This window comes from Chelmon rostratus, chromosome 12 (genome assembly GCF_017976325.1).
Source record: "Chelmon rostratus isolate fCheRos1 chromosome 12, fCheRos1.pri, whole genome shotgun sequence".
In the NCBI taxonomy this organism is placed as follows: Eukaryota; Metazoa; Chordata; class Actinopteri; order Chaetodontiformes; family Chaetodontidae; genus Chelmon; species Chelmon rostratus.
The window spans coordinates 19,273,011-19,294,928 of NC_055669.1; the positions used below are offsets into that span (position 1 = coordinate 19,273,011).

General features: G+C 42.0%; 2 protein-coding genes across 5 annotated transcripts; one reads left to right on the top strand and one right to left on the bottom strand.

Annotated features, from left to right (window-relative positions):
* Positions 1-320: 320 nt before the first annotated feature.
* Positions 321-18,053, top strand: LOC121614680 (epidermal growth factor receptor substrate 15-like 1). Of its 4 annotated transcripts, XM_041948672.1 has the most exons (24): positions 321-397; positions 915-956; positions 1,077-1,166; positions 1,262-1,309; positions 1,404-1,499; positions 1,691-1,756; positions 1,848-1,973; positions 2,100-2,159; positions 2,309-2,575; positions 4,361-4,518; positions 5,582-5,747; positions 7,388-7,473; positions 8,319-8,391; positions 8,759-8,920; positions 9,333-9,530; positions 10,186-10,350; positions 10,780-10,888; positions 11,652-11,791; positions 11,983-12,043; positions 13,388-13,473; positions 13,737-13,800; positions 15,157-15,293; positions 16,033-16,049; positions 16,559-18,053. In XM_041948672.1, the coding sequence occupies exons 1-24, from the start codon at positions 371-373 to the stop codon at positions 16,626-16,628; spliced, it is 2,514 nt and encodes an 837-aa protein (XP_041804606.1). In that variant the 5' UTR covers positions 321-370; the 3' UTR covers positions 16,629-18,053. The 4 variants fall into 4 exon arrangements, with proteins under 4 accessions (XP_041804606.1, XP_041804605.1, XP_041804607.1 ...); XM_041948671.1 differs by lacking the exon at positions 16,033-16,049; XM_041948673.1 differs by lacking the exon at positions 15,157-15,293.
* Positions 18,054-19,224: 1,171 nt separating this feature from the next.
* On the bottom strand, positions 19,225-21,702 carry klf2b (Kruppel-like factor 2b). The gene is made up of 3 exons (XM_041949227.1): positions 21,371-21,702; positions 20,199-21,105; positions 19,225-20,064 (listed from the first exon to the last, which is right to left on the bottom strand). Exons 1-3 carry the CDS (start codon positions 21,440-21,442, stop codon positions 19,889-19,891), a joined length of 1,155 nt encoding a protein of 384 aa, XP_041805161.1. The 5' UTR covers positions 21,443-21,702; the 3' UTR covers positions 19,225-19,888.
* Between the last annotated feature and the right edge of the window lie 216 nt (positions 21,703-21,918).

A 21,918-nucleotide genomic window follows, 5' to 3' on the forward strand; every position in this document is an offset into this window, starting at 1 on the left:
TTGACTGAGCTACAGTATCAACAAAACAGTTGACTGGGAAGTAGGGCATTTTGGGATGGGGGTTAGTGAATGTGCGCCATAACAAAAGTGTGTACCTTTAAATCAAGTTACCGGTACCATGGCACCAAGGTACCAGTTGCCGGCTGCAGCCGTGACTTATCTAGTCACAGCTCAGAATTGGAACAAAACATTTTTCCTGTTTCTATTTCCCCAGTATCAGTCATTGCTTGGTTCACAAACTGGCAGAGACATGTACCTCTGGTGTAGTGGCCCAAATGGAAACACTAACCGGAACCACGGGCCACGATCGGTCGCCGCTCGTGCCCGCTCGGTTAAGGGGCGTGTGCGCACTCCCGAGACACCAGGAAATATGGCGGCGCTCATGACTGTCGGTCAGGTAACAACTCTCAATAGCTTAAGAAAAGCATAAAATGTTACTATTGATCATTATCAAGTGACAGTGACAGTCGTTGTGTGGTCTCACCACATCATTACTTTATAAGCCTGATGAATATTGGCCAATGGAACCGCAATAGTAACCTTTCGTTGTCAACGAAGTTAACGTGGCTAGCTAGATTAATTAAGGATAGCAAAGTTATTACACGTTTTTATGAAAGAAAGGAGGTACTCTTGCAAGAGAAGTGGCGTTAGAAACGTTAGCAGCGAGGATAGTACTAATGAAAAAAGCTTGGCTAACTAGTAGCTAAAACTAATAAACAAACCTTTAGTTAGCTAACGTTAGCTATCAAAGCTGCGTTTATGTACTTCTACCTCCAACGGACTGAAGGATGTACAGTCTGCTAACATTACAACATTTTCAAGATTTCTAACAACTTAGTTAATTTGGTGTATGTGCTAGCTAACACTCTCTCATTTGTAAATTAGCTGGTGTTGTATTTCTCTCCTCATTGCAGTTGTCAAGTGGAATCCCAGCCTATGAGAACTATTACAGACAGGTAAAATCGGGGTTACTTGTGTGATGTCATTTAGCTGAATTTTATCTGTCAATTAAAATCAGTGAATGAACACAGCTGTGCGTGCTGGATCCACTCAGTGTTTTGTGTTCGACTCTGTAGCTGGATCCGGGAAACACAGGCAAAATATCGGCTGGAGATGCAGCTCAGTTCCTTAAGAAGTCAGGGCTGTCAGACAGTACATTGGGGAAGGTGGGTCACAAACTCACATACATGTACACACAAGAACACACTCATACATTTGCCCAATCACATCATAACTGATTTCTCCTTGTCATTTTTTTTAGATTTGGGATTTGGCAGATTCAGAAAGAAAAGGCTATTTGGACAAGCGGGTAAGGTGGAATTTCTCTGTAGATTTGCCGTGGTTGGTGATGCTGATGTGTGCATAAAACACCGGATTTGCGTTCTTTTGTTCCTCTTTCTTAGGGTTTCTTCATAGCTTTGAAACTGGTGGCCTCAGCACAGGGTGGAAACGATATCAGCCTTAACAACCTCAATCAAATCGTAGCTGCACCCAAATTTGTAAGTGATGAAAGGACTCCTGACAATCGCAATAACTAGTCATTCATAGGAAACAACTACTTCTGTAGCTCAAATGAGAAATGAACAGACATTGAATGCATCCCTAGCTGTCTTTTCCCCATCTTCATACAGCTGTAACTCTGCGCTGCTAGTTAGCATCTTATCCTCACTGCGTTTTTTTTTTTTTACAGAGAGACACTAGCAGCCCATTATTAAATGTTTCACCGGCAGGATCTGACTCACACTGGGCAATTAGGGTGAGCTGATACCATTTGTCAAAAAGATATAAGAAATAGGATATAAGAAAATCAAGCTTGTCACCTAAACTTGAGTTTTTTTCTTCCCCAGCTGGATGAAAAAGGGAAGTTTGAAGGCATTTTTGAGAGTCTGTCCCCAGTCAATGGTCTCCTCTCCGGTGATAAAGTCAGGCCAATTTTGATCAACTCCAAGCTACCTCTGGATGTGTTAGGAAAGGTGATATTACATGTTAGGGTGATGAAACCCATAACACCATAGCACAGCCTTCCCTGACATTTCAGTTTGAACAATGCAAAGCAACTAAATGTTGTTCGTTTTGGTATTTACTTCATGTTACTATAGATTTGGGACCTAAGTGATGTTGACAAAGATGGACACTTGGACAAAGATGAATTCACAGTGGTAAGCTGGTGCCTTTTGTTAACTTGAAGTTTCATTGTCACTCCAGAGTAATTCTGGGAAGCTAATACTTTGATTTTCATCAGGGAAAAAATGTTTTTTACATTAATATAATATCAAGAAATTTTAACCCATATAATCCAACTTTCTAGGCCATGCATCTCGTGTATCGCACCATGGAGAAGGAGCCTATCCCAGCCACTTTACCAACTTCCCTCATCCCCCCTTCTAAAAGGAAGAAGTTTGCAGGGGCTCTGCCAGGTGCTGTGGCTGTGCTCCCTGCTCTGTCTGGGCTTACAGCTAGCCCCGCTCCTCTCAAGGAGTCCCTGCGAAGCACTCCTCCTCTGGCCAGTGCTAATCTCCTCAGCTCCAGTACAGTCAACCTCTCCCCAAAACACTCGTTTAAATCCAGCTCACCGGTATGTTGCCTCACTTGTCTTTCTCTTGAGGTGTTGATGTAGGCGTAGTGGCTGCAACACTGCATTGATCAGTTCATAAAAGATCAAGTGCTAATAATCTTGCTGATGGATTTGGTTAGTCTTAATGTCACAATATTATGAAAAATAAATATCATGTTGAAACATGAAACATCACACTTAATAATAATAATAGTAATACAACTAATGTTCTGTGCAATGATACACAGAACTACAGTCTACTTTTCTGCATACATCAAACAGCTCTTCACTAGCTTCACTAGCATTAGCTTTTATTTACAATTTGCTCAGAATAATTTATTCAGACACTAGAATTGTGTGATACTATTACATCATATGACCATATTTTCACATGTAATTCTCTCATAGAAGAGTTGTCACTTAATTTAAGAGCTGTTTACAAGTCTTGTTGTGGTCGTAAGGGGGAAGAAAGCCTCACAGGATGTTACGCCTGCTAACTTAGGTAGTTTCACATTTCACAAGTCTTCTTACAGAATTTGTAAAAAAAAAAAAAAAAAAAAAGTGCATGCTTCATATATTGTGCTGTGTCATTTAGGTCAAGGTAAAATTTGGATGCATTAGCATGTCACTTTCTGAATATGGCTTGTCAGTCTAAGGTGAAAGCATTCACTCCTCTTGGGGGAAAAAAAATGCATGTAGTTTTCTTTGCTCCTCCCGAAGTAATTCTCACAAGGGCAGGGCCTGGCATTATAAAGAAACCAGCATTTCATGAATTGATTCTTTTCTGTTGCTAATGGGTGGACGTGTTTTGCCACATTGTTTTGAGCATTGTGCACAGCCCAGTGTTTTTCTCCCTGCCTTGTTATAGCTGCAGGGATCTTTCACCCGTAACTTTCAGAGAAACAGGTTTCCTTGAAAGGGAAGAGAAGCAAGACTGTGCACACTTGCATGATCACCTGACATGGCTGACGTGGCTGTCATGATACTTGTGATTTCCTCTTTCTTCTGTTATGCCGCTTCTCATTCCCATTTCTTTCTTCTTCTTTAATTGCCAGTTTAACTTTCCCAGGTTTATGTTTTGTTTCGCCCTTTTCCAGACGGCTTAGCTTTTTTATACAGAACCAAACAGCCGACAAAATTCTTCCCCAGTGTCTTAATTTAGATAGCATGGCTGTGTTTAGGAAGCAAAAGAGGCATGACGTGAAACACAACTGCACCAGCGTGCCATGCCTCCATCTCCCTCATTTTATACAGATACGATTCAGTGCTGTTACTACCTCTGCTTCTAGCTTAGTGGCAGAACAACAATGCCACCCCGCTCTGTGTTTGTATGTGTTATATCGAACGATGAGTTGGAATAATGCAGCATTTACGCCTTCAAATACTGTATTAAAATGGCTTGTGTAACTTTTCCAAGGCAAAATGTTAGACCGTCCACACCAGATTACTTAAACTGCAGATCACTGTCACTTGCATTCGCTCATTTAATTGCAGTAACTTAGACTTTCAGTTTTTGTTTGTGTGTGTGTGATAGTGTCAAGTCATCATGCTGTTTGTGGTAATAGCTGATGAAGAAGCAAGTACATTCTTATCTAGGGTAGGACTCTAAGCTATGTTTAGCAAGACCTGTTGGTATATATAGTAAATGTTTTCCTCATTGGTCACCATGTGCAATTAATTTTTACTTTTAGCTAGTGCCATACATAAATACCACCCATTAACTGAAAAAAACAGATAAATATTGTTCTTATTCATTGTATCCAATGTTGTCTCCCTTGCATAAATGTTGCCTTTTGTCCATTCCAGCCAGCGTTGAACTGGGTGGTACCAGTGGCTGACAGGGAGAGGTATGATGACCTCTTCAAGAAAACAGACACTGACAACGATGGCTTCGTGAATGGAACTGAGGTCATAGAGATCTTCATGTTGTCCAGTCTCTCACAGACTATGCTGGCACAGATATGGTGAGACTGCCGCTCAGTTGAGATTGTGTTATTTGCAGGTGTTTTCCGCATTCATCAACAAACTTCATTTAAATCAGGAAACACATTAACCCATCTGTGGTAGCATTGTAGCAGCTAACAATAGCTAAAGCGGTGAGAGTATGATAGTATCTTAGTAGTTAGTATTGGTAGCTAGCAATTAACATTAACAGTATAGGTGAATCTAGCGTTATTGTCTTCTTCTGTTCCTCTTAGCAGGTAGCGGTTAGCACATAACATTAGCTAAATGGTAGCATCGGAACTGTATTGTCTTCTTCTGTTCTTCCTAGTGGTTAGCAGTAGCATTAGCAATAGTTAAATGGTAGCATCGGTACTGGCCACTACCTGGAGCATCTCTGGGTCAGTTGAACGTGGCGGTGCTGTTTGGATTGTGTAGGAGCAGTGTGAACTGGCACTAGGGGGGGGTGACTCTGGGACGCCGGAGTTCACTGCCTAACCTCCTGGAGGTGTAGTGGGACTAAGTAGGCGAAACACTGTTGAAGGGAGGTTTCCACCTGATGACCCCCAGAGACGTGTTAGGAATCACTGCTCTTTGGCAGGTATAGAGGCAGATTAGAGCTCCAAGGTTCTTCACTGAGAATGAATCCTCTTATTGAGCACAAGTGTCTTGTGTTTAAATTAACTGATCAGTTTGCATATGCATTTTTTCATTCTCAAGAAAAAATGATCTCTTGTAGAACCAATCTTAATGGAGCTTTTCATCAGACTTGGTACCTGAATAGCTGCAATTTCCCAGCTTGGAATAAATAAAGTATATCTATCTATCTATCTATCCATCTATCCATCCATACCGATGCACAGCTAGTTTCATTAAGTTTAACTGTATAGCTCCATCTGGTGGAGCTTTTCAATTTTTTACATTTTCTCCAGAATATGGGTCTAACATAAGATGCAAAAATGATGATGATAGTGTACCAACTGATGACCTTTCAGAAGAAATTGATCTCAGTTTGTGTTGGGTAATATTTCTCAGAAAGAATACACTATCTTAAGTTTAAATTGAAGGCTCCTTTCCTCTCTGCAGGGGACTCGCTGACACTAAACAGACGGGTAAGCTGACCCGGGAGCAGTTCTCTCTGGCCATGCATCTGATCCAGCAGAAGGCCACTAAAGGCATAGACCCTCCCTCCTCTCTAACCCCAGACATGATCCCCCCATCAGAAAGGACTGCAGCTTCAGCGGCGGGCCCTGTGAGTCATGACTTTAGCCAACTGCAACCACTGCTTCGTCTTTCAGTTGCCCCATTTACCGAAATTCTTCCTATCTTCCCAAAGTCAAATTTTTCACTTGCATACCTCCAGACACTTTGTTTTCCTGCTACTATATGCATTTTCAATGGTAAGTTCTGCTTATGGCTTTGTCTTGCACGACTGTTTTATTATGCTTTGCTTGTTTGAGCTCTCTTCCATCCTGTCTAACAGAGCTATGCGGGGTTTCTGTCAGCTGTGAGACCTGAACTTGCTGCACTAGCTAATATGCGCAGAGTGAGTAGTTGAGCTTTTTGTCACAAGGTGGCGCTTTTGTTCTGTCATAGTCTCTGTCTCAGTCAGAAGCACTAGGTGTAAAGGGGACCGTGTTCCTTGAGTTATGCATTAGTTTCCCTTTTATTTCCCCGACAAAGGTGGACACAGAATTTTTAAATCTTGTTTACTTTTTGCAACATATGTGTCATACCTTGAATGTTCCCCAAGTTTGTGTTTTCTAAACTTCAGCTGTGCTACAGGCAAACAACGCCACCTGCTGCTGTTTCACCATTAGTAACCAGTGTCGAGTAGTGGCCAGCTATGGTATAGGTCCTTAATAATTTAAGTATAGTATGCTTTGGCCAACCAATGATTGAAGAGGCCTTCTATCTTTTATAGAAGCATCATGATATGTTTAAGCCAAAGAAGTGTTTGCAAAGGCAGGGTTCTTTCCAATAGAGATATGTCATCTTTTTTTTAAATCAGACCATCAAGGCAGACATCACAACGCAGCTTTTCATTCCATATACAGAAAAAATTATCAATTGGCACATGAACAAACATTTTGGACAAGCTACCTGGAGTGTCCAGGTTTGAATTTGACTACAAACAGGCACGCACCACTAAAGAATAACTCTATTTGAGCCTTCCACATCAAAGAAAGTCTGGTCTTTTGTGTTCATTATGAACAGATTGATATCACGAATAGAGTGAGAGAAGAGCTTTCTAAGAGTATAGTACAGATACTTACTCTTTTGTAATTTTGGCACAAGTACTATCATTACAAGGAATTAGCTCTATTACACAGCTCCCTTTTTAGAGTTTGAGCATGAAAGCAAAAAAATAAGGGGCTGTAGTGTATGTCTGACCAGTGCTTTGAGTGAAAGGAGAGGATTTTTCTGGGAAACTGTGATTTTCTGTTAAGACTCCTTGATTTGTCAAAAGTCTTCATATTTTGAATGCTGTGGTAGAAGGCAGGTTTATCTGTGGTGTGAAATTCTTTTCTATTCTCTCGTCTGTATGCAATTCTCTCCATCCATGTATTGTCTGGAACTCTTGCTCTCTCCCTAGCTGTGCGAGGTGTTTGTGTTTCCTTCCTGTGTCTTTTGTTTTGCTAGACGCATCAGCAGGGAGCTCCTCTCTCCCCCTGCACACCATTCATGTCGCCCTCCTTTTTGTCCCTATTTGAACATTCTCCCTCTCGTCCCTCTTTTTGGCATCCACTTCGTCCCTGCCCTACCTGCCCTTCACTCTTGTCATCTCTGCTCTCACCTTCTGTCACTCTCGCTTCCACATGCCATCGTACTTTCTTTCCTCCTTTTCTCTCCCCTCTCTCCTCACTCGTCCGTCTCTGTCTCTCGCCTCAGGACGGCACCAGCTCCGCGGGGTCGGCCGAGCTGACAGGCATCAAAGAACTGGATGACCTCAGCCAGGAAATAGCTCAGCTGCAGAGGTGAGCCCCTGCGCTCTGAGTAGCAGGAGGATAGCTTTGTTGCTCTTCCTCTGAGGAGAAAAAAACGAAGCGAGGTCGCATTCAAGTGATGTTCAGGATCAAAGGGATTAGATATACTTTCATCAGATAACGTTAACCTTTATTTAACTGGATGCTCTTATTAGATTTTTGCTCACAATGCAGCCTAGCTTTAGGCCACGTGGAGCATATTTTAAAGTCTAACATCATCAATATGGAATAATTTGTATATAATGACGGTCAAAATTCAGATTATTGCAATTATCATACTAATACCATAGCCAGATTATTTTACGTTCTTTCAAAGTTTCAGTTGGTGTAAATGTAATGCACTTTCCAGACCCGCAGTACTCATTGCAAATTATTGGGGCATGTCTACGCTGGTAATCTGATATCTTTTAGTCACATAGTCCATAGTCTTTTAGGCATATTGTCACAAAGTTTTTGGAAAGAATGTTGATCGAATGGTGGCGACAGATGCCCCGTCTTTGCTGTTTCCTGAATGTTTATTCCTCTGGAAATCCCTATGTGTCCACATCATGGCAAAAACAGCATCAAAAGGCACCTTTGAAGTGTTCTTTTGCCTCAAGTTTACCACATCAGGACACTTTTATATCCTGTCAAGTAAAGTGACCATCAAGTGGAGTGTGTCTTTCATGTGATTTCAGTCTTTGTTTTTCAGTTATGTTTAAAAAACACATACACACAAATGTCATTTTAAAGTTTTTTCCTTGTGAGCTCTGTGTTTTGCCACATAGACTTTGTTAGGGAGTAATAGCACCATCTGTTTACTTAACTTGCTCATCTCCCATGTTGTTCACCTATAGAGAGAAATTCATTCTGGAGCAGGAGATCAGGGAAAAAGAGGAAGCCATCAGACATCAAAATAGTGAAGTTCAGGTAAGGCTAATCCAAAATAATTTGCCTGTTAAATACTAAAGTATCAGTGAAGTTCAAGGGTTCAAATGAATGTTTGTGCATGACTGGCAAATAGCCTAAAAATACAGTCTATATACAATTGTGTAAACAATGCAAACCTATGAAGTGTTTTTTTGTGTTTAGTTCCTTTTTCACAATGATATTAATGTATTCTCACTAGTCTCTTGCTGATTCCCCCGCAAACTATGCAAATTGGAGGTAAACTGGCCCGTCGAGGTAATTACTGAATAAAGATAATACTCATTATTCAAACACCTGTGTGTGCATGTGCGTGGCTGCTTTTGTGTGTGTGTGTGTGTGTGGGTGTGCACGTTTGGCGGACCCCCAGGACATGCAGAACGGTTTGGACAGGGAGAGCAGCAGCCTGCAGGACCTGGAGTCACAGAAGCAGGTCGCACAGGAACGTCTGGAGGAGATGGACCAGCAGCGCTCCAAGCTGGAGGGAATGCTCAACGACGTCAAGCAGAAGTGCCAGGAAGAGACCCAGATGGTTAGACTGTTGACTGTTTAAAACAACATGCATATATTAATACAGGAAATGCTGTTGTATTTCCCGTTGTGCCATGGCAATACACATGCAGTTGTCGTCTTTTCGCACTGCGGTCCTTTTGTGCAAAGTGTGTAACATTTTGGTATTTTTGGAGTGCGATGCCAGATATCAATCAGATGTTAATCAAACAGTGAAGTCAACTGAGGTTAAGGTTGCTGCACAATATTAATTTTAATGAGGCCATTGAATATTTAAAAGTACTGTAGCTGTTTACTTTTTTTACTTTATTAGGGAAATTAAAATATTACATACATCACTACATCTGATATACAGCAGTAGCCACAACGATTGAACTGTTACACAATTGATAAGTATAGAAATATAACCCATTTTTTCTGCTTTCACCCGCCAGATCTCGTCCCTGCAGAGCCAGATCCGCTCTCAGGAGACCGACCTTCAGAGCCAGGAGGACGAACTGAGCCGCTCCAAGGCGGAGCTGAGCCGGCTGCAGGAGGAGGAGGCCCAGCTGGAGCAGAGCCTGCTCTCTGGTCGTGTCCAGCTGGACAGCATCGTTAAGTCGCTGAAAACCACTCAGGAAGAGATCAACCAGGTCAGTGAAGACGGAGTAACTGCAGGTTACATTAGGATGTTCTGCCACTTTTGGCCAGTAACCTCTCGTATCAGCTCTGTATTCTTTGGCATAAAGATTGGTTGTGAAGTTAGAGGGATTTTTGAGTCGACGCACATTAAGCTGTGGTTATCCAATCGTCATACCTGTCTTCCCTGTAGAGGCACAACATTTGTTTTTTTTATGTACTATCTGTGGAATTTGTACTTTTCTCCTTTTGTGTTGCCGATGAATCAACCTCACTTTTGAAAACATTAGTTTTACTTTTACTTCCACTTCCATGACCTTTGTGCTAAAGTATCTAGCATGCTCTGAATCACACAGGTTTCGTATCATAGTGGTTTTGGGTTGTTTTTTTTTTTTTTTTTTTTTTTTGATCAGCTTAACCACCAACCACCACTTACATATTTAGCGAAGGTAAATTCATGACAGATTCAAACTCTGTTCACTATTCAGCTGTTCATGCGCGAATTCTACTTTTGCTTTCACAATACTTTTTGTATTTGAAAATGTGGCTTGAAATCGGAGTGGAAAGTTCTCCTGCTTTGAAACCTGCTAAAAAGAGACAGTGAAAGAAATCTATTCTATTTATTTTATGAATCAGATATGTATTAAACAGTCTTTAATGTGTTTTTAGGCTCGCAGTAAGCTGTCGCTGATCCAGGACAGCCAAAAGGAGGTGACCAAGACCATTGAGCAGTACAACAGCGCTTTGAGCGACATCAATGGGGGAAACTTAAGCAACCTGCCTGACTTAAGCGAGGGGTTTGCAGAGAAGGAGAACGGAGGTTTCAGAAGGGCGGTGAGGAGATATATATATATATATATATATATATAAAATATATCCTCTTTCCCATCCCAAGAATTCAGCCTTGAACCCAGTTGCTTTATTCGCCCTTTTTCCTAGTGAATCCTGGTTCATATTTTGATTCCTTTCCCCTAAAAGCTAACAAGATATATGACCTACTCCTAATTTGCCAGTTTCATGGCTATTCAGATGCCCCAGGGGAATCCAAATACAACTATGTTCATGAAACCTTTCTTGTTCCACAGTTTTATTGTCCCAAAGGTTTTTATTTTCTGTATTTCCTGGATATTTGTTTGGAGAAGAGCCATATGTCATATGTTGCCGTGTTTATTCAGTCTGTTTAAGAAGTGAACATGTTCACTGTGTTCTGCTGTAACATGATCAGTGACAATTTAAAGATGTTTGTTTCTGTTCATTCATTAGGATGAGTCTTTCAAGTCAAAGATAGCCATGTTCAACAACAGCAGTGCTAAGGAGCCTCCAGCAGACCCCTTCCAGACAGAGGACCCCTTCAAGTCCGACCCCTTCAATGGTCTGAATACCTTTTCTACCTTGTTATTTACTTCGCTCAGCGTTTGTCCAAAGTCTTGAAAGTCTGGAAAATGACTGTTTTCAAGGTCAGAAACATGCTTGAATTTGAATATACTCATTGTAAAATGCTTGATTTTCAACATTATCTCCTATTTGAAATGAAACGATCCCGTCATCATATTTGTTTGTTGTCTCCTGCGTCTTGCACCAGACGCAGAGTGGAGTGGAGCTAGATTTACTGACATGGGCCTGAAATGAAAAGGGGACGTTTCTCCATTATGGCGTTTTTCTGTTTTTCGGGCCCTCTCTGATCTTGGCATTGTGCTTTTGTGCACATTGAAGACAGCTAGCTAACTACTGTATCTTCTCATCAGCTACTAGAGATCAGGTGGACTTTGTTATTGCTTTAGAAACAGGTTGTCATTGTAATGACAACTGGCTGCCTCATGAAAGATAATTGGCTACATAAGTGCTCTGTTGATCCCTTACTTTGAAAATTAGCAAAATAAAATAATAAGAAATAATCATGTTCAAAATTTATGATCAGAGTAAATGTGAACGGCTGGTAAAATAAGCAAATAAGTGAAAATATGCAATTTAAATTATAGTGGAGATGCCAAATCGTGGAGTTTTAATGAAATGAAAATGGTTCTTGTATGTTCCAGTTTGAATCAAGATCACAAAAGGCTCTAGTTAAATATTTTTAGTGGCTGAATATGATAGAAGTCCATACATCTCTTCTCACTGTCTTCACCTTTTTCTAGATCCATTTGGAGGAGATCCATTCAAAGAAAGTGATCCCTTCAAGGGCACCTCTTCTGAAGATATTTTTAAGAGAACAGACAAGGTAGACCTGTTTGGATCCTCAGACCCCTTCGGTAGAAAACCTGTGCCGCCAGCCAAGGTATCGACCACCTTTTGGCTTAACCACTCAAATGATGTTTGTTGTAAATGCTGATGTGTGCGTGTGTGTGTGTGTGTGTGTGTGCGTGTGTGTGTCAGTGTGTGTGTATGTGTGTGTATATATATTTTAACTGAGATCATTTGAATAGCTCTTATTATGCTTATTGTGCTTTGCGTCTTTGCTTTTCTCAGCCGAGTGCCTTTAGCAGTGGCGACCCCTTCACTTCGAACAGCCCAAAACCAAAGGATTCAGGTACGTTGCTCATCACAAGCATCGTAGCATGTCAGTACAGCCCAGATGCTAAAATGTGAGATGCTGTGTAAGACCTAAAAAAAAGTGCTGTCAGTATGCTACTAATATGCATGCTAATAAGCAAATAGTTAATGGTGAATGTGTACACTTTAATAGTTAAATTTTTTTTTTTCCAGTTTTCAGTGTCTTAACTTGTTCTTTTCAGTCATTTGGAAAGATGCAGCTTGCATATTTTCTTCTCTTATTACAGTCAGGAAGGCAAGATGTGACGGTACTGCAGTAGAACGTACTGTACATTGACTACGTGTAACTTTGGTACATAAAAACACAAATGCATAGTCATCCCTGAACCAAATATGGCCAGATTTTCCATGCAGATGTCTCAGAATGTCACTCCTATTAAGTAATTATGAAGGAACGTTCTAGTTGTGAAACGTGTCTCAAAGAGTCATTCTTTGCCATTCTGGGTGACGTGTTAGATTTAGATTTTATTTTTGGGGGCATCAGGGGCAAACAATTTTTTTACTCGCTGTGGCTTCAATTTTTCCTGTGGTTTGGGGCTATTTTTAGTCGAGTACCTACGCATTTAACTTCTGGCCAACTAAAAATACTCCCCCTACCCTGGAAAAACAGGAGGCCTGCAGGAGCCAAGCATAACAGAAACTCTGTGACTGCTGGTCCTGCTCTAGTAGAATACACTGCCACTCCTTTAACCACTTCTCTGCTGCCTCTGTCCTGTCTTTATATCTGCTGCCATTGAACTGTTCTGCCTCATTCGGTACGGAAGTTGTTTTAAGTTAGTGGCTACCTCTGGCCGATGCTCTGCCATGCTACACACCTTCAGACGAACACAGAGGCAACTGTAGGCCTGAGCTGAGTTACTGTGCGTAAAAGAAAACACTGCGTACTACACATGAATGGGGTCTCTTGTGGTTGCACTCTTACAACAAACATATTCTATTACAATGTTTTGTTTTTTCACTGTAACCATCTGCAGTTTGCTGTTTTTTTCATTAAGCGGCATACCACTGAGCTTCAAAACAACCCGGGCACAGTTCTGGTTAACAGTACGCCAACTGACGCCTTTAATTAGCTGATCAGATGCATACGTCAGGTTAAACAAAACCTCCGCTTTCCAGGTTTTTTTGCAAAATGTCACGGAAAGTTAAACGGTCATGCCACATACCCCTCTCTGAAAATAGCATGCAGGCCCTTTCAGAATGGGCAAGATGCAGAGATGATTTTGAATGTGTGGTTTTCGGGCTGAACTTCTTTATAGTTTGTGGCTCTTTCCATAAACATTTTCAAATGTTCCAAATGCATTTCAATGTACTTTTGTCACAGATGTGTTCGGGACAGTGGACCCCTTTGGAAGCAACTCTTTTGGAAGCAAGGGAGGTGGATTTGCCGACTTTAGTCAGATGTCAAAGGTACGCTCTGGAGACTGTTGGAGTTATGAAGCAGTTGCACCATAAAGCATCATTTTCCACTTAAGCTGTAGAAAGCTGTGTTGTTATTTTTACTCTCATCATGATTGATTTCTTAGATTCCTGCCAATTTATCACATTTATGAAAACAGCCTCTCTGGTTTGAGTCCAGAGGCTTTAGATGTTGGCTGACATTTCTGTTGGAGTCATCATTTTGTGTGATAGTTGAACGTTTTTTTTTTGTCTTTTCCCTTGTGTGTGAACAGAAGTCGGACAACCCTGTACTCCCATCAAAGAAAAATGTTCCTAACCGGCCTGCACCTCCCTATGGTAAGCCCTGATTTTGTGTGTGTGTGTGCCTGTGTGCCTGTGTGTGCGTGAACATGACTGTACTTGCAGCTTAATTTGACATTAATGGCTCAGTGACTTTCATGATTAGCGTGTAATGTTGGTGTAAACCAGTTGAAATCAATACTGTTTGTCATGCCACTGCTGTCAGAACTTCATATAAGAACATTTACTCTTTGTCACTTTGAATGCTTGCAACTTGTCACAGAAATGTAATGGCAGCTACGTTTTGCATTCTTTGTAACTGACTGTTGTCCTGCCAAAAAGGCTTTTTTTGTGCCCTGATGGTATGCAGAAAAAAAAACCTACTTCCCTGTGCTGTGAGGGTGCAGAGAAAGTAATTTCTTCATTTGAAGTTGTAAACAGGAAAGCTGTTGGTTGAGGTATGGCAGCACTATGGGTTTAGAGTAATATGCCCTTGTTAGTGTTGTCAAGAATTTCATTTTGTCTCCATCAGTTGAAATAGCAAGTGCAGTGTTCAGTTAAACTTGTGAATATGTTGATTGGATTGAGAGCTACTTTTCTATGCCTTTTGCATGCATTTAATCTCATGTTCATCTTGTTTCTGTGTGTGTGTTCACATAGTCACTCACTACCCACAGGCCATGCCCAGCGCGTGCCCTTCCGTTGTGACCTTGCTCTTACTCTTTTAGCAGAAGCCACAGCGTGAGAAAGCTGGTGTTCCTCTTTGCTCTGCCACACAGCGAAGGGGTAGAGATGAGTAGCCGCAGTTAACCAGCGAGCTAGTTCCAGAGATGTGCCTCATATGTGATGGGGAAGTGAGAAGCCCACTCTTAAAGACACGGGCTGCTCTGAGTGTCTACATTACAAGTGAACAACAATTTTGGCAAGGTTAGGTGTCATTTAGTTGCCTACAATGGCAAAAAGCCCTTCAATTTGCAGATGCAGCCGCCGTGGCATTGGTGCACAGAGTTTGAGATATGAACAATTACGGCCACATTATAATACCATCAAAATAAGAAAAGTGTTCAGGCTTACGGTAGATAAGGGCGGGTCCGTCGTTTACAATTATGTGTTCAAAAAAAGCCACGCTTTGCATGTTAAGCTTCAATGCATCAGGGAGCCTTACTCAAAAAATGTGGTTAACACCTTTTTTTGAACCAATATCGCTTTCCCCTGGGTGACTACTCTGCAAGCCATCAGCTTTAAGTTGTTGGCTTCCTGTGAAAACTTAGCAATACAATATTACACATTAGCCTTTAAAGTGTGAGCATATTTTCCCAAGGGGCTACCAGTTGTTGTTGTGTGAAATGAAGGCACCAAAGTGTGTTGCCTTACGCAGATTTTGGTATTTATCTAAATGTCTTCCTTCTCCAGTAGGTATGCTCAGTTTGACTGCTTCAGAGCCGATCCAGAGCGTTTGCTCCACGGCAGACAGTAAAGGCTCTTTTGTTACGACACACTCGAGTAAAACATCCAAAGACTGCCCTGTGGGTTTTGCAGATTTTGGCTCTGTAAGTTTAGTCTGCTTACAGTTTTCTGTTGGGTTTGGTATCTTTGTCTGCATGAGCTGCTGATCTCATGATCTCACTCTTCAGATTGTAGAGCTGAAGGCTTGGCGGCGTCAGCTCTCTGTCACTGAACCTCATGCTGCTCACTTCGAAAGCGATCACAGGGCCACCATGCTTACTGGCTGTTGACTAACACCTGACAGAACACCTGAGAGCTTTTTAAGGACTTGGTGTGGGGGGGAATTAAATGTTTACATGCCTGACTTGGATACTCCCCATACTTGTGTCTACCTTGTCGTGTGTTGCCTCCGTCCGCCTGGTTAAAGGGGCTTCTGCATGCTTACTGTTGTCTCTGGCTTCAGCCTTTGACAGGAAGTCAGGATTTATGCACTTTCAGTCAGCGAGTTAGCAAACTTGCCTGGTCAGGTAGCACTCGAGGAGCATTTTTTTCAACTCTTGAAGTACAAACTAAAGGCTTATTTGCTGTCAAAGCATGATATGCCTCCAAGCAGAGCACAACAGAGTAAATCTGCTTCTTTGTCCTCCGTCTTCCGCTTCTTTGCCGTCATGTGTAGCCGAAAGTGGAGAACGATGCATGGCAGCTTTTTGTGTCTCACTTGTATCATTTGACATGACATGAATTGATTTTGTCCCTCATGCCAGCATGACAGTTGTGAAAGGGATTTGTGTTTTTCCTTTTTTTATATCGAACTCTGTATTGTAAATTTTGTTTTTCTGCCAGGCTCTGAATATATCAAGGTAAGAGTGTTTAAGGGTGTGGTGGTCAATCTTTTGCATGTGAAAATCCTGTCTGCACTGCATAATCTGAGAACGGTGATTCATGAGCACGATTATTTTCAATAAATATCCGCAGTCACATTGATCCAAGCCCTAGATCTTCACAGGAAATATGTGACTAGTAATTTATGGCAGTAGTATATTACTGTGAATTGTGTAGAAAGCTTCTTTTTAAGCTTTTAGTGTCGCTTTCTTGGCTTTTTTTTCCGTTTTTGTGACGTCCAAGTGATATCTAAATGGCTATTTGCATTTTTGTTTTGTAATTTACTGATATATAAAATCATTTCAGTTAAGTTTGCTGTATTTTTTGACATTCTGCCCAATTAGAAACGCCTAAATGATTTCAGATTTGCATCCACCGTTCGTTTTACATCCTGCTTTCTCCCAATGAGTTCTCTCCGTCTGTGTTGACATTACAGCCTGCATCTCTGCGCCTTCGTCCACATCTAATGTTTGTTTCTCTGCTCTAGTTTGGAAGTGAGAACCAGCAGCTGGAGTGGGCCAAGCAGGAGAGTGAGCGTGAGGAGCAGGAGAGGCTGAGAAGGCTGCGGCTCCAGGAGCAGCAGGATCTGGAGCTGGCCATCGCTCTCAGCAAGGCCGACATGCCGAGCTCCTGACCAGGCATGACCCGCCGCAGCTCAGTCCTCCTTCTTCTGCCGTACAGCCCTCTGTCCGCAGGCTCATGACAACAGCACCAACACTGGCCCGACATGACTAGCAGCCCCTGTTACCAATTTGTGTAAGAGACCAGTGATTCTCCAACCATGACTGGACTCATGTCAAATGACTCCACATATAGCAACCAGTTAAGGTTCATTGCTCCTAAACTACATGGTAACTATAATCAGGGACAATACGGAGCCACTTGATTTAAGCCTGGCTTCATCCTGCAAGAACATAGCGATTTAACGCAACCCGAACCAGTAGGGTACTTGACTGCAACCTGTATCTAGCTCCATAACTTCCAATGGCTAATCACCCTGACTTATCCAAATGCCTGTCTGTTTCAAGAAAAAAATAACCTTTTAAGAATATTTTACTGTTTTTATTTATATACAAAAGCATCTGTGGTGTATGAAGTACTTGTAAAATGCACTGTATAAACTCTTTTATATAACATTTAATTACTCAGAAAAAAAATCCTATTCAAAGTCAAACCATATGCGCTAACCCCACTGTTTGCCTGTGATTGAGTTTGTCCAATTTCAGATGTTTTTGTTTTAAAAGAAAGAAACTCCGTCATGTACTGTAAATATTTTTAGATGATGGTTTTATGTACAAGCCACAAAAGAGCAGAGCCCATCTTTAAGATACCAACCTGTCTTAAAGGACTGATCAGATCATCAGTGACATGATTTAGATTTTTGTGTCAAATGTTACAGGCAGTTCTTGCCATTTTTGCCTGAATATGGACTGTTTATGGCCTTAAAGTACATGGACTGAAGAAATTTTTGGATATAATCAAACCCTCAACAGGGATACACATGTCAAAATAAAGTATGATGTCATAGCTTTGGTGAAATATGATTTAGCCTCAACTCATCAGTCACCTCTTGTATTTCCAATAATTAAGATGCTAGTGATAATCTCTGAGGTCTTCCTTCCTTATGAACAAAGATCATTCCACCTGGAGGGCTGTTGCACCATCCCTCTGATGTCAGCAGCTTGTGTGTGTCAGAGGGTTTATCATTGGTTGCCTTATTGTAACGCCCAAACAACTTGCACTCCCATACAACTAAAAGCCTCTATAAAACGGAAATAGTGTAAACCTACATTGTTTATACTGGTGCTGTTACACTTAGCTTTGTCCTTTTTACGTCTTCACACGACCACTGATGCACATGTGACATCTGCTTCATTGCATTGTATTGTAACATATAATATTGCACAGTATGTATGTGATTATAAAAAAAAAAAGGTTCAAACTGTAAGAACTTTTGATTGAATAAAAGTGATTTTTAACATTCCTGCACTAAGGTGAGTCTTGTCTTTTCAGTAAAATACTCTAACAACAGCCAGGAAGAAGTGAGCCAGTTACTTGTCACAGCATGTCATTAATAGTTTGATTTTAAAATGAATGTACCAGCAATGAATATGGAATTTATATATTGTTAATTGCCTTAAGGAGCAGTAGTTCAGCATTGCACTTACTATGAAGAAGGTTTTAATCTGATACTTAAACAGTACATAGTCAAATTAAAATAAATTCAAGGTAGATTGTTTACATCTTGTAGTTCTGCATTGATATTGGAACAAAAAACGTGAAATGAGAGTGATACATTTGCATCTACCAGTGCAGATATTTTTTTTACCCAGTGCACACTTCCTCTTTTTAAGATATGACAAATTCTAGTAAAGTGTTGATCAACATATCTGGGTGTACTTTTTATTACATGTTAATTTAAGATATGTAATAACTGTGACTATAACACCACTTTTGGTAAGAGGCGTGGTTTTATCAAGATATTTTTAAAGTCTTTAAAACTGTCATAATGTGACGAGTATTGTGCCAATCGCCAACCACATAGCTGAGGAAAAATGTTCAATATTTATCTAGTTTTTGAAATGCCATCTGGCTTTGATACACCAGCCAGTGCAGCCTTTGATGCGGAAGAAACAAATGCTCACTGACACCATGCAGACATGATATGCACAGACTCAGATACTTTGAAACTATAGTGCAGAATGACTGTGTGTAATTGTAGTATTAAGGCCCTTTGATGTCCTACTATAATTTCTACCCATCAGAAAGGGAGTCTAAGGGCTCCCTGATGAGGGTTTGCTGTGCCCCTCTGTCCAGACGGCTCCCGGCTCACTCTGTAATTATGGAAATGGAGTGTTTGTATTTATAGGCTAAGCCCACAAGCGGCTGCCCTTCTCTGTCTTGCAGCTGCAAAACATCACAGTGGAAATAAAGTGCCCATGTTTTAAATTAAAGTGGGCACACAATGGCAACACGCAAAACCTATTTAGTGTAACTGAGCCGATGGTCTGCAGGTCTGCTGCACCTACGTGGAATGGTTGGAAGCACAGTATGATGAGTGGGTGGATGTGGTTCATTAAACAAAATCTGTGAACAATAGGTAGCTGGAATGACTAAGCCTGCATGGAAAGTAAAGAGCTCACAAGTCAAATATCCAATTTCATTGTTTTTAATATTTACAATAAATACATTTTACAGTATAAAATCCATGTACATATTTATATAAATTTAAGTGAAAAATAATGCACAGGACGTCAAGCCCTGAGAGTGAACAGAGGGGCTGGACCCAAGAGTTTCACACAAGAGGAGACAACATCAACTCCAAATAGTAGGAAGCAATAAAATAAACAGTTTAGGCCATACAGACTTTGAGGCAGTTTAAATAAAACATTGTCTTTGCACATGTTCAGGCAACTGTATGTGCATCTCGCTCCTGTCAATAAGAACATGTTCTGTTGTGTGGCCATGTCGTTCTGTCGTGAAGAGTTTTACAGTAGCACAGTCATAGAAAGGCACTTTGTGTCAAACACAGCATTCCAGTTCTGTCAAAGAAGAGTAGTATATACAGGGCCAGCCCCTTCTTGGTCTGCCTGCTCTAAAGCAAACAAAGCTTTTCTAAAGCTTTCAGAGAACCAAAGTAGTACCAGCTACATTATTAGAAAATAATAACACTAACGTTTGTAATCCAATATTATATATATATAAAAAAGACTTTGGTCATGTGGAGAGCAATTTAAATAAAAAATACATCAGTTGAATCACAACAAAAAATAACACGACCCACCCCTCCCCTCCCCAAGTCCCTTTGTGGGCTCCTTCACATGTGTCTCTTCATGTGAAGTGCCAGGTGGTCAGACCTGGAGAAGGCGCGCTCACACAGGTGGCACTGGAAGGGCCTGTGTCCTGTGTGTTTGCGGAAATGACGGGTCAGCTCATCAGAACGGGCGAATTTCCATCCACAGCCTTCCCAGCTGCAGTGGTACGGCTTCTCACCTGCGAGGAAAGAGAAATGGGAGATTATTAGCCTGTGCTGAAAGGGGAAACATAGTTTCTAGATTTGCAAGTCTGTGCGTAATTACGCACAAAAGTGGTCTTATTTATCATGACGGATTAGGGCACAAACTTACCGGTGTGAGTTCGGAGATGTGCCTTCAGATGGGAGCTCTTGGTGTACGTTTTTCCGCAGCCAGCGAAGTTGCAGGTGTGAGTGGCTGTGCGCTTGCGCGGCCATGTTCGCCGTCCTCTCTTTGGTTTGGACTCCAGCAGGTCGAGGGGAGATGAGGGCGGTGTGAGCATGACCCTCTGCGCGCCTGGCTGCAGGCTGAGACCTTCATCGTACATGCCAAAGGCAGTATGCGGAGTGTGGTAGGACATCTGCATCTGGGGAACCTGAGGGTGGTGCGGGAAAGCCGCCGGTGTGTGGTACTTCTGTGAGAAGTTCATGGGCTGGCACAGTTGTGCCTGGCAGTCCGAAGCTCCCTGGTCGTCGGGGCTGAGAGGCGGGGTCATGTTGCTGGCTGCCCGCGGGGAGATGGCCACCCGGGGCTGCTCGAAGGACATCATGCACGAAACGTTCCCTTCTTGCTTGATTTTGCTGCAGCTTTGGGGCACCATGCCCAAAACGGGACCGTAGCCGTCCATGGGCTCCACTTTGATGTCCTGGCGGGGAAAATGCACGGTGTTGACGTGAAATCTCCCCTGAACGCCGGGGTTGCGCGTAATGCCATAGTTGTTGGTTCCTTCTGCGCGGAGCAGCTCTGTCATGAGGCTGGCGCCGTACGGGGGCGGCGGGGAGCGGTGGTCGTCTGCTGGGTAGGATGGCACCGCGTTTCCCGTCGTGTACATGCCGTGGTCAACTGTGCCCACAAATTCCGCCGCGCTTTCTGAGCCAGTTGTGTTGGCGAGAATAAAATCCAGATCCAAAAAATTACTCAGATCCTCGTCGTCCCTTTTGCTGTTACTGTCCAGGTTGTGTACCATTTCAAGCATGGAGCAGTTGGTGGAGACTAGTTTGTCCGTGTCTCCTTTCCACCTCTGGAAGATTAAACAGATATAATTAGATGCGATAATTGAAATGCAAAATGAAATGTCGAGAGATTGCAGATGATATCCAACTGGAATTTTATTCGCTTAAAATAAGAAAAGAAGTTATTTTTTCTTGTTTTCCTACAGCAAATAAATTAGGTCCAGCAGTTTTACAAGATATCACAATTACCATCCTGACGAAAACAGGTGAACCAAAAAGACACAACTCTCACACATCCACAGATTTTAAGGCGCAAGAAATTGTTTAACTTACGTTTTCCCAGGTTTTCTCTCTTTGGTTTGAGAATGTCGAAAATGACGGTAGCATCACTCCGGATAAGGCCATCGTTCGGTGATAAACAACTATCTCTTGTCAAAGTCGCGTCGTGCTGAGCGGCAGCCGCACCAGAGTCCGTGCGCCTATTTCACTGTCGCCTCTCCGCAGCTGGGCTCCAAAGACATGAACAAGTTTAAAAGTGGTAGGAGGTCCTCCGAACCTTATAACTCTCTAACCCGAGTGCGCCTGGCCAATTGTGAGAGCTCAGGAAACAACGTAAAGTTTGGTAAATTTAGCTCTTTATAAAGCGGCGCCTGCAGGCAGCGGCGCTCAGTACGCGGTGTGTCAGGCAGGGCAGCGCAGAGGAGCCTATAAAGCGCGGGACCTCCCCCACTGGCTGACGCAAATACTCAACAGGCCAGCCCACCTGAGCTGGAGTTGGAAAAAAGTTGCTGGCAAATTACAAACACACGGGCAATATAGCAACCATTGATACTTACGTAATATGCTGAAAAAGAACAAGCCTAATGACAGAAAGAGCTGCA

What these genes read in the sequence shown, in the direction of transcription:
- LOC121614680 (XM_041948671.1), top strand. Translation starts at nt 371, where the DNA reads ATGGCGGCGCTCATGACTGTCGGTCAG. An exon ending in ACAAAGATGAATTCACAGTG is followed by an intron (nt 2,160 to 2,308) that starts GTAAGCTGGTGC and finishes CCAACTTTCTAG; the next exon opens with GCCATGCATCTCGTGTATCG. An exon ending in ATCAAAATAGTGAAGTTCAG is followed by an intron (nt 8,392 to 8,758) that starts GTAAGGCTAATC and finishes GCGGACCCCCAG; the next exon opens with GACATGCAGAACGGTTTGGA.
- klf2b (XM_041949227.1), bottom strand. Translation starts at nt 21,442, where the DNA reads ATGGCCTTATCCGGAGTGATGCTACCGTCATTTTCGACATTCTCAAAC. An exon ending in GAGAGAAAACCTGGGAAAAC is followed by an intron (nt 21,106 to 21,370) that starts GTAAGTTAAACA and finishes TTAATCTTCCAG; the next exon opens with AGGTGGAAAGGAGACACGGA. An exon ending in ACATCTCCGAACTCACACCG is followed by an intron (nt 20,065 to 20,198) that starts GTAAGTTTGTGC and finishes CTTTCCTCGCAG; the next exon opens with GTGAGAAGCCGTACCACTGC.